The sequence below is a fragment of the Nanorana parkeri genome, unplaced genomic scaffold (genome assembly GCF_000935625.1).
Source record: "Nanorana parkeri isolate BGI_ZX_2015 unplaced genomic scaffold, ASM93562v1 scaffold3028, whole genome shotgun sequence".
NCBI classification, from domain to species: Eukaryota; Metazoa; Chordata; class Amphibia; order Anura; family Dicroglossidae; genus Nanorana; species Nanorana parkeri.
The window spans coordinates 26,833-38,649 of record NW_017309296.1 but is presented as its reverse complement, the minus strand read 5'-3'; the positions used below and the strand labels follow the sequence as shown (position 1 = coordinate 38,649).

General features: G+C 46.8%; 1 protein-coding gene across 1 annotated transcript in view; it reads right to left on the bottom strand.

Moving 5' to 3' along the window:
- The window catches only part of LOC108802678 (cyclic nucleotide-binding domain-containing protein 2-like), a 38,050-nt gene extending 27,049 nt beyond the window's left edge, over nt 1-11,001 (bottom strand). Inside the window, exons 1-4 of the mRNA XM_018574535.1 lie at nt 10,959-11,001; nt 9,637-9,813; nt 8,132-8,330; nt 7,558-7,656 (exon numbers count right to left, since the gene is read on the bottom strand). Of these exons, the coding sequence (XP_018430037.1) occupies nt 7,558-7,656; nt 8,132-8,330; nt 9,637-9,813; nt 10,959-11,001 (518 nt within the window). The remainder of the gene's footprint in view (nt 1-7,557; nt 7,657-8,131; nt 8,331-9,636; nt 9,814-10,958) is intronic.
- Between the last annotated feature and the right edge of the window lie 816 nt (nt 11,002-11,817).

Genomic DNA, 11,817 nt, shown 5'->3' with positions numbered 1-11,817 from the left:
AGGAGCATTATCTGCGGCAGCAACACGTTTGATTGCTAGCTTCACTGGCCAATTACCCCTTTGCTGCCTTCTTTTGTGGAGGGGGGAGGAGTGTGTTCTTATCATTCTTTTTTGTCTTTAATTATAGTTTGTGGTGGATTGGTGGCCTGTCTGTAACTAGGGATGAGCCGAACACCCCCGTGTCCGGTTCGTATTCGAACATTCGAACCGCCGAAATGTTCGAGTAGGAACTCGAACTCAATGCAAGTGTATGGGGGGTCGAATGTTCGACCCCCATACAGCTGCCGGTACATGTGGCTGCAGCGGCCTGTGTCCCTTCAGATCCCTGCTGTTCTCCCCGCCGGTGTTGGCGGAGGCAGCGGTGACACAGACCGCTGCATTGCTCTGCTGCCCCCGTACCTCTGCTGCTATCTTCTCCTGGTCCGTCGGCTTCTCCGTTCCCCCGTCCGGCCGCCGCACCTCTGCCCCGCCCCCCTGCCTCCTCTTCATTGCAGGCTGGGAGCCATACCCAGCCTGCCATTGGATATTGTAAAATGCTTCTGTCAATCAGCGTGGGGGGACCGGGTAGAGAATTTTCTCCTTCAGGCCCCTCCTCCGCTGAGCCCTGATTGGGCAAACTCCTGCACCTGACCTGCAGTCAAGTGCAAGACTTTAACAAATCGCGAACATCCCATAAAGTTCGGCGTTCGGCGAGCGCTCGAACTGCCAATGTTCGAATCGAACACTCGGCTCATCCCTATTTGTAACATATTTTTTTTTTTTGCTGCAAGGCTTATCCTTCAGGGGGGGTATTTACGGGTGTTTAGTCTATTTGGGGGTTAGGGTTTATGTCGCTAGGGCCTTTTATTTTTACGTTTTTAACCCCTTCATGACCAGTGACATACAGTGTACGTCACTGGCATCGGGCCCATTTAAACATACTCCCGGTGGCTTTTGCCGCTGTGACTCTGTTTACATTTGTAAAGCCGACTGCCAGCTTTACACTTGAAGCCTTCGATCTGCACTTCAATAGCTTATTTAGGGTGTAAAGGGTCTTTTGGACCCCCAGTATCACCTTAAAGAGGACCTGTCACTGCCAATATGCTATCACATGGGGGGCTATAAGCCCCCCTATGGGGTAGCAATTAAAGTTTTAAAAAATAACAGTTTTTAAAATGAATATTAAATGAAATAAATAATAAAAAAAAAAATGTTTTTTAAAGTCCCCGCACATCTTCACATAAACACGCGTCGGGGGCACCTAGGTATGAAAACGACGATCGCACTACACATGTTGGGTATCGCCACGCACGCCGGAGTGAGAGCAATAATTCTAGGGCCAATATTTACGTATATCTCTAAACTGATGACCTGTGGGGGGCTTTTAAAGCGTCGTCTGTGGACTTGTGGGGTACTCAATTTTGTTGCAGTTTCACGGACGCACACATTTTTAAACCCGGGCATGTTGGGTATCTATTTACTCATAGTAACCTCATCTTTTAAATTTCATTAACAAAATGGGTATGTTGTTGTGTTTTGGGGCATTTGAGTGCTTTTTTCACTAAATTTTGGGGTTTGATAAGGAGTTGCGCTAATATTATGCAACATAAAAATTTGCAACTGCCGCCATTTTATTCTGCAGGTTCTTGGCTTTCAGAAAATATATAAAGTTTGAGGGTTTTAAGTAATTTTCAGGCCTAAAATGTGGATTATAACATGTAAACATAAAAGAAATAAAATGGCCTCGGTCATGAAGGGGTTAATTGAAAGCGCAGCATTGACTTGTTGCTGGCCGTCTGTTTTTGGAGCTTCGCTTTGTTAGGAGGACCCCGCTGCATCATTTAACAAAAACAACCCAAAAAAACTAAGTACAAGAACAGTGTGCAGCTAAACCTCCTCAGATGATATTACTCACATTCAATGCACCCCGCTATCTTCATAGGAGAAATATACTGGTTAGGCCCAATCTCCTTTTTTTTTTTTTTGCTGACCAATTTTACACAGCTATAACATCTGTGGGTTGACGCTCTTAATTTATGTATGGAAACCCTGTGCCTTGCGTCTCTACATTTTGGCCTAGTCTTGCTCAATAATTTCTGTCCTGCTGCTGGCCAGTTCTTCTCTACATTTTGGCCTAGTCTTGCGCAATAAACTGTCCTGCTGCTGGCCACTTCTTCTCTACATTTTGGCCTAGTCTTGCTCAATAAAATGTCCTGCTGCTGGCTACTTCTTCTCTACATTTTGGCTTAGTCTTGCTCAATAAACTGTCCTGCTGCTGGCCACTTCTTCTCTAAATTTTGGCCTAGTCTTACTAAATAAACTGTCCTGCTGCTGGCCACTTCTTCTCTACATTTTGGCCTAGTCTTACTAAATAAACTGTCCTGCTGCTGGCCACTTCTTCTCTATATTTTGGCCTAGTCTTGCTCAATAAACTGTCATGCTGCTGGCCACTTCTTCTCTACATTTTGGCCTAGTCTTGCTCAATAAACTGTCCTGCTGCTGGCCACTTCTTCTCTACATTTTGGCCTAGTCTTGCTCAATAAACTGTCCTGCTGCTGGCCACTTCTTCTCTACATTTTGGCCTAGTCTTGGGCCTAGCCTTGCTCAATAAACTGTCCTGCTGCTGGCCAGTGCTTCTCTACATTTTGGCCTAACCTTGCTCAATAAACTGTCCTGCTGCTGGCCACTTCTCTACATTTTGGCCTAGTCTTGCTCAATCAACTGTCATGCTGCTGGCCACTTCTTCTTTACATTTTGCAAAAAGTTTTCTTTAACTCTTGGCGCTAATGGCTGCCAGCTGAACGATCCACTTGCTGTTGCATACTCAAAGTTATCAACAGTTTGTCACAGTTTTTCACACAGACTTGAGGGGCTGCTCATCCAAGGCTCCGGGGCTTCCACCGCGAACATAGAAAACAAAAGGGAACAGAGCGCCACCTCCGTGTGTAAAAGCGTTTATTAGGATAAATAAAACAAGGGATAAGTCTACTCACAAGCAAACGTTTGTTTTCATCAGGCTTTAACAACAAACGAGAGGCCACACTGTCTGTTAACCCAACATGGTATCGCCCAGACTATGTAACACGGTAGCCTCCGGTCACATCACCATCCACCGGCCGCAGTCAGCCAACATTGACGCGTTTCTGGGGCAAGCCCCCTTCATCAGAATCATAGCTTGCTTTCCCTGAGAGTGGGGTATAAGACTGGAAACCGACCAATCAGAGAAAAAATTCTCCATTATGACTAGTCTTGCAGTGATTGGCTCTACTGCAGCATTGCAAGGGATTTGCTATTATACGGCCGTATATGCCGCCCAATCATCACACAGCATCTGGCAAATTAATAAATCAGCCCGACATTCAATTCCTGTGGAAATTTCAAATGTACGGGGCGATCTTATATTATGAGCTAAGCAGTACTTCAAACTTAGAACTGCTTATTAAGCTGGCCACAGACCTTACAACCATCGCAAGACTTTTGTCTTGCGATGGTTGTAAGGTAATTAAAAAAACGTACCATCTGCCTATCTTGGACAGGCAGATCGTACTTGCGATCATCGCAAGCCCTCCCCGCTGAGGGGCGGGCTTCCAATGATCGGAATGCTGAATGGGCAGTGTGCGCTTACGCACACCGGCCTGTGCGGCTTTTATCATACGAACATGCTACACACGCGCCCAACATCGTACGATTCTCGGCTGGTTTTCGAACATGCTCGAAAGTCGTGCGACCGTACAGTAGAAACGGTCGCACGCCTTCCACACACCTTGCGATAATTGTACGATCGTACGATTACCGCAAGATGTGTGGGCACCTTTACTCGGCAATATGCATCCAATCTACCCACATCTCTCAAGGAAAATGGAATGAGAAGTGATCAATATAGTTCATAATACATGTTACATTGGTGATTGCACCATCATAGATAAATTGAATACAAAATTGAAAATAAAAATAATTTATATATAAATTGTAACAAAACTTTTTAAAACCAATAAAATGTCCCTGCATAAGGCTGTCCAATACAACATGTGATAGCCTTTAGGGAGGCCTTTTAGAACCAGAAATGATCATGTTACTACTAAAAGAATATATTGTTGGTGGATGCATATCCACATATAAAGTGGGAGATTAAAACATTAAAAACTCTGTTATTCATTCTAAACCATATCCATAATAAAGATATAAATATAAATATAATCATCCATAAAAATATATATATATGTCTTGGAGTGATTGGAGTGATTAGCTCTACCGCAGCATTAGAAAGGTTTTGCTATTATACGGCCATATATGCCGCCCAATGATCACACAGCCTCTGGCTAATTGATGGATCAGCCCGACCTTCAATTCATGTGGAGATTTCAAAAGCATGGGGCGATAAGCAGTGCTTCAGATTTAGCACTGCTTATTACTCGGCAATATGCATCCAATCTACCCACATCTCTCAGGCCTTGTTCACACCAAGCGCGGAGCAGGTGCAGAGCAGATCAGTTGCAGACCGGATCAAAACTGCGTCCGATGTATTCCTATGGTATTTTTTGCTCCAGTTCACATCGCAGCGTGCAGTTCCAGAGCAGGTCCAGAGCAGAGAGCAGGTGAAAAAACTGCAACAGCCCCTATTTTACCTGCTCTGGATCTGCAAACGCATCTGCAAACGCATGCAAATGCCTGGAATGCACTAAAAGCCCGGAAACGGCCCGGAACGCATCAAAAACGCGGCAAAACCCACTGCACTGCGTGTGCAGAAACCTGAGCGGATCTGCTCTGCATTTGGTGTGAACAAGGCCTCAAAGAAAATGGAATAAAAAGTGAACAACAAAGTTGATTATATGCTACATTGGTGATTGCACCGCCACAAACAAATGAAAAATAAATAAAAATAAAATTGAAAACACAAAAAAAAAAAGACAATCTTTTCACCAATAAGAATGTCACCAGGCAAGGCCAACTGGAACAGTGCCGTGTCAGATTCCTCGCATCACCTTTCATCATCTCGTGGAGCCCACCATAGACAGTCGGAGATGGGCTGTGCAGCATCTATGGTGGGCTCTGCAGGGTCACTGTCAGGTGGGTCCTGTGTCCAGCGCGTCACTAAGCCCTGCGTCCAGCGCGTCACTAAGCCCTGCATCCAGCGGCGGGTGGGGGAGGCCTAAAGCCATGTAAGGGGCCCCAAAATTTCTGATGGCTGCCCTGGCCACAATTAAAAACATGACATTTGTAGTTCCCTGTTTGACCAAAGATACCTTTCCCCATTTTATCATGAGAACGCATGTCTATTTTACTTGGAGCCAGTATGTTTTTAAGTATCTTTGGTCTCCGATAGACAACATTTGGATATGCAGGTAGGGAATTTTTCTACCAGGACCCCCCAGTGTTTCTTCAGGGGTTTTTTTGGATCTGAAAAGCAGCTTTATTGTATTGAGTGGAAAAGGATAATCCATACATACTGGAATCGTCACCAACACTCGTTCTCATGTTTATAGCAAGCTATGATTCTGATGAAGGGGTCTTGCCCCAGAAAAGCGTCAATCTTGGCTGACTGCGGCCGGTGGATGGTGATGTGACCGGAAGCTACCGTGTTACATAGTCGGGGTGATACCATGTTGGGTTAACAGACAGTGTGGCCTCTCGTTTGTTGATCAAGCGTGATAAAAACGTTTTTTGTGACTACACTTATCCCTTGTTTTATTTATCCTAATAAACGCTTTTACACACGCAGGGGGCGCTCTGTTCTCTTTTGTTCTCTACATTTTGGCCTAGTCTTGCTCAATAATCTGTCCTGCTGCTGGCCACTTCCTCTCTACATTTTGGCCTAGTCTTGCTCAATAAACTGTCCTGCTGCTGGCAACTTCTTCTCTACATGTTGGCCTAGTCTTGCTTAATCAACTGTCCTGCTGCTGGCAACTTCTTCTCTACATGTTGGCCTAGTCTTGCTTAATCAACTGTCCTGCTGCTGGCAACTTCTTCTCTACATGTTGGCCTAGTCTTGCTTAATCAACTGTCCTGCTGCTGGCAACTTCTTCTCTACATGTTGGCCTAGTCTTGCTTAATCAACTGTCCTGCTGCTGGCAACTTCTTCTCTACATGTTGGCCTAGTCTTGTTCAAAAAACTGTCCTGCTGCTGGCCACTTCTTCTCTACATTTTGGCCTAGTCTTGCTCAATAAACTGTCCTGCTGCTGGCCAGTTCTTACACTGCTTTGCCATCTGTGGTCTCCTATTATTTTAGAATACAAACACTTTCCTGTGAGCTGTGTCTCCAGTGCATTATGGCCTGGATTTGCTCATTAAAACTATCTTGCCGCTGGGCAATTTTTTACGCAGCTAAGCTATATACACTTTGATTTGATCCACCCAATATGGAAGGGAAACACGTTCCTGTATCTCTAGTACATTTCAGCCAATTCTCAACCAAAACTGTCCTGCCACTAACCACTTTTTACAATCCTTAAAGGAAAACACCAGCCTATGTTTTGTGTCTTACAATTTCAGACTATTGTGTCCGAATAAAAAATGTTCTGGCATTTGATGCGCAGCGTTATTATTACTGCGTTTTGCAGTGTAAGCTTTGTCTGTTTTACAATAAAGCTTTTGTGAAAGTCTTTGTCTCTTGTACAGTTTGGCCTGTTATCCCTCATTAGAATTCATTAAGATTCTTCTACAAGTCATTCAGAATGACTTGTACAAAGATTCTGGGAAGAAATATGATGAACGTTGCTCCAATCCACAGAATCTGTTTATCATAATCAGCGTGGGGTCAGAGACCTAATGGAGGTCAGGTGTTTTTTTGCATTTGCATGATTGGAGCTAGCAGGTGTTATTAAGACGCCCAGAGAGAGATGATACAACAGCATTGTATGTAGAAGGCAACAGATGCCCCACCCCACCTCTTGTCTTCCTCATTTTAACATAAATGGCCTCTTTTACACCTCTTTTTAAACCGGACCTCCTCCATGAAGTCTCTGACACCATGCTGGTTATGATACACAGATTACTTTGATTGGAGCAACATTCACCATATTTATTTCCAGAGAATTTTTGTAAAAGTAATTCTGAACTGAGAAAGCCGGTCGGATGACCAGCAAAACATCTTCAAGAAAAATACAGCGAGTCCAGTTGTTTCGATTTATTTTCTATTCTGCAAATACCAAACTGTAGCAAAACTACACATCAGTCTCTGTACAAAGGAGCTTACACTCTAATGCCCCCCCCCCACAGTCACATCAGTCTCTGTACAGAGGAGCTTACACTATAATGTCCCCCCACAGTCACATCAGTCTCTGTACAGAGGAGCTTACACTCTAATGTCCCCCCACAGTCACATCTGTCTCTGTACAGAGGAGCTTACACTCTAATGTCCCCCCACAGTCACATCTGTCTCTGCACAGAGGAGCTTACACTCTAATGTCCCCCCACAGTCACACACTATTATATATCTATATAGCTCTGACATATACCGCAGCGTTATACAGAGAACACTGAGCCAGTCATAGCAGTCTCTGCACCAGCAGTGAACAGATGGAGGGAAAAGCTCGTCTCTCCGGACCCTCTTGGCAGACATACAGCAGACAGAGACTCACCTTGCGTGGTCTGCAGGACGGGATCCCTGAGTCTGCAGGTAACATGCTTTGTCCACTGTCACTGGCCCGACTGTCCGGAGTCCCGGCTCTCGCCCAGTCCTGAGGATACACACTTCCTGACCGTCCCACTGCTAATGACCCGTCTGTTTACTGGTGTCTCTGTAGCATCGTCACCTGCACATCAAAGCTTCTGTCTGCCATCAATCATCACTGGTCACCTACAGCGACCTGTGCTACTCCCCCCACTCACCTCTAAGGCCCTTTAATATACTGTAGCTATGACATATACCGCAGCGCTGTACAGAGAACACTGAGCCAGTCACATCAGTCTCTGTACAGAGGAGCTTACACTCTAATGTCCCCTCCCCCTCCCCCCACAGTCACATCAGTCTCTGTACAGAGGAGCTTACACTCTAATGTCCCCTCCCCCCACAGTCAGATCAGTCTCTGTACAGAGGAGCTTACACTCTAATGTCCCCCCCCCCACAGTCACACACTATTATACATGTATATAGCTCTGACATATACCGCAGCGCTGTACAGAGAACACTGAGCCAGCCCCGGTAATTATTACGTTCTCTCAGTTGCACTCCTCTGGCCTCCTCCTCGGTTCACCTTGTACAGGTTATAATCTCTCCTTTGTGTTACATTGGAGGTAATTATTGTGTTCTCAGAGGTTGCTAATTGTGCCGCCAGCTCGCCCCCAGGGTAGCCAACCTGATATAAGGAGCCATTCCTCTGCACCGGCATTGACGTTCCTCCGCAGCACCAAACTGCGAATGTCACAGAAATGATAAGATACCAAAACTGAATCAAGGAACCTGACACAGATCAACCCGAAAGTCACAATGTACAGACTGATGACAGGGGGAGAGACTGAGAGACTGTGGAAATGCTTCCTCCTGCCTGCAGCAGTCTGATCACTGGGGGAGGAGAGACTGAGAAAATGCTTCCTCCTGCCTGCAGCAGACTGATCACTGGGGATGGGAGACTGAAGAAATGCTTCCTCCTGCCTGCAGCAGTCTGATCATTGGGGGATGGGAGACTGAGAAAATGCTTCCTCCTGCCTGCAGCAGACTGATCACTGGGGATGGGAGACTGAAGAAATGCTTCCTCCTGCCTGCAGCAGTCTGATCATTGGGGGATGGGAGACTGAAGAAATGCTCCCTCCTACCTGCAGAAGTCTGATCATTGGGAGAGGGGAGACTGAGGAAATGCTCCCTCCTACCTGCAACAGACTTGGTGAAGTTATTTGCAAATAATAAAAAGGCTTTGGTTCAGTTTAAATTTTTCTTATTTCGGTGACAGTGAAAAAAATTTACAAATTAAAAAAAAGTTATAAAAATGAACTAAAAAATAATTGATGTAAAATAAATCAGCAACAAAAAAAATCCAAGTGGAAAGGGGGAGGAAGGAGGTAATTAGGGCTGATTAGGGTTAAATAGGAATGCATTTAAATACAAAAATGAACCGTGTCTCTTTAAGGAAATCATTTTTTGTAACTTTGTTGCAATATTCCTCCCGGAGATCCCGCCAGTGACAGCACTTCCTGTCCAAGGTTGGCACCTCTCAATTAGCAGCAGCGTTGTCAGCCTCATTTGCGGGCTCCGTCGGCTGGCCGTTGGGCTGCTGATGAGATCTGCAACTCACCAATAAATGATTTGCTTCAAGTGTACGTCCAGCAAAACAAAAACACTTTTTTTCCCCCTCTAGTTTGGATGGGAAGCTGAAGCCGATTGTTAACTGTGTTAAAAAAATATCCTCTCACTTCCTGTCCTGCTGACAACAGTTCGTACAGACAGGAAATGAGGGGAAATCTCTCTAACTGAGCCCCTGAGAGCCGTATAAATAGGGTTGCCGCCCATCTTCCCTCTGTCAATCCCTGCACTGGCTTCCTATAGCCCAAAAGGATAAAATTCAAAATATTAACAACCGCGTACAAAGCCATCCACAACTCCGCCCCCGGCTATATCTCCAACCTCGTCTCTAAGTATCACCCTAACCGCCCCCTCCGCTCATCACAAGACCTCCTAAAGCAGGCACAAGATTCAAACTGGACGAAGCCGCAGACTCGCTCACCTGGCGGCAGGTCGGTGAGCAGCGGGCAGTGAGTGGCGGGCAGCGCTGTCTTCCCTCCCTCTCCCTGTTTTTCTCCTCTGTGAGTGAGAGGAAGTGACATCAGAGCCTGCACGTGGTGCGGTTTTGTCTCGTCCAGGGCTGGGAGTCTGACTGTGACTGTCCTTCTTCTCACCTGGACTTATAAGAAGGTATTTAAAACATTTCATCAAAATTAATATCAATTGAAGGGGGGGGGGGGGGGGGGGCAAACAGTGGCATCTTTTGTGGGCCACCCGGTTTTTGAGGTGCCGCCCGGTTTCCTGGTTGGCTAGGAAGCTGGCTTCGCTTGGATTCTTGACTAATCAGGAAGCCAATCAGGAATGACAGGTGAATGCGGAAGTGATGTAATACATATCGCTTACAGATTCAGACGTCGAAGGGAGTTCAGCAAGGAGGAAGATGCTGATCTCCCGCCCATCTTCCTCCTGACACCCTCCCGAGCTGATCCACGGCTGCAGAGGGGGCAGCGGATCCCGGGATTGAAGCTGAGTGTGCAGGAGGGCGCGCAGGCCAGCATGTACAAGCGATCGGACGGCTATAGAGCCACCAATCGCTTCTATGTGTAACAGCTGGTAACGGCTGATTGCATCTCACAGTTTTTTTCACCCCGAGCAGAAAAAAAGCCGTATGTTTACAGTGAACCGCCAATGGGAGCTTGCCGTCGTTGCCGCTATACTTTACCCAAAAATTGCCGCGAGGTGCTACAGTATTTTGGTTTGACGTGAAAAAAAGGTGGCAACCCTATGTATAAACCCGACACGGTTCCAACCCCCCCAAACTAGAAGACGTTGATATTTCCCACTCATGTATGTGCACTTATACATGTCAGGTAGTGACACCTTTGCGCACGGCGGTCTGTTTCTGGTAACATTTGCCACTAATATGCTCTGGGATGGAATTGGAATAGCAGAGAAATTATTTGAATGTGCCCCTTTAATACGTATTTCATACCGAAGGTGAGACATGGTAACCCCATTTTTCTTTCCTTATCCAACAGGGGGCTCATTTCTCTTTTTCCCCTCAAACAAAATGGCGCCCCCGTTCTCCTTTTACCTCACCGAATATGGCGCGGCCTACTCTGCCCTCACCCAACATGGTGCCTCCGTTCTCCTCCTTTGACCTCACCCAACATGGCGCCCCCGTTCTCCACTTTCTCTCTCTCTCTCCTCTACCCTCACCCACATAGCGACTCCGTTCTTCTATTTCTCACCTCGGTCCTTTCCTAACATGACGGTGTTCTATCGAAATGGCCAACCCGTCAAAATCTCCAACGCTAGTCTAACCTCGCTCCTTTTTTTCTGCACCAAAACGGCCTACGGCGGCCATATTTGCGAGGACCAAACAACACAATAGCTTAAGTCAGCCATATTTCCAGGGACCGGAAGTCTTTTTCCTGAGGTCGGCGGTCGCAGACATTCAGTGTGTGGGCTCTACTGTGTAGCGGAAGTGATGTATGTATGCGGCGTCCTTAGTTCCTCATGCTGTGGAGGTCAGAGGGTGAAGCTGGCTGCATTTGCGGCGGACGGTAAGCGGAGCCTGGGGGAGGGGATGGAGGGACCCGGGCCCGGTGCTCTTTATTACCAGGACCTTTGTATGAGTTGCATGAACTCTAGATGAGCCTGAGATGTCCCCCCAGTACGATTACTCCTATGTAGGGCCCACGTGTGCCGAGCCGGCCTGTCCCTGGAGCTACCAGAAGGACATCCCTCATAGGGACCCCCTGAGAGTGCTTCAGAGGGCCACATTAAATATCTGAGGTCACTACTACATGCAGTTCGATATATCTGGGGCCCCAGATCATGGAGTAGTTAGGGGCCACATTCTACTGTTTTTTAATGGTACGTGTTGGGGCCCTTCAAATGTATAAGCACCATTGTATACAGTACAGTGACGCCGGGACCCCAGTAAAGAGTAAGGCCTTCATAGTGCCTTTGGGGTCCCAAATTTGAGGTCAACACCAGCGTAGGACAGTAGGAGCCTCTCGTCCCCTGCCCTCAGCCTAGGGCCGTAGGAGCCTCTCGCCCCCTGCCCCCAGCCTAAGGCCGTAGGAGCCTCTCGCCCCCTGCCCCCAGCCTAAGGCCGTAGGAGCCTCTCGCCCCCTGCCCCCAGCCTAAGGCCGTAGGAGCCTCTCGCCCCCTGCCC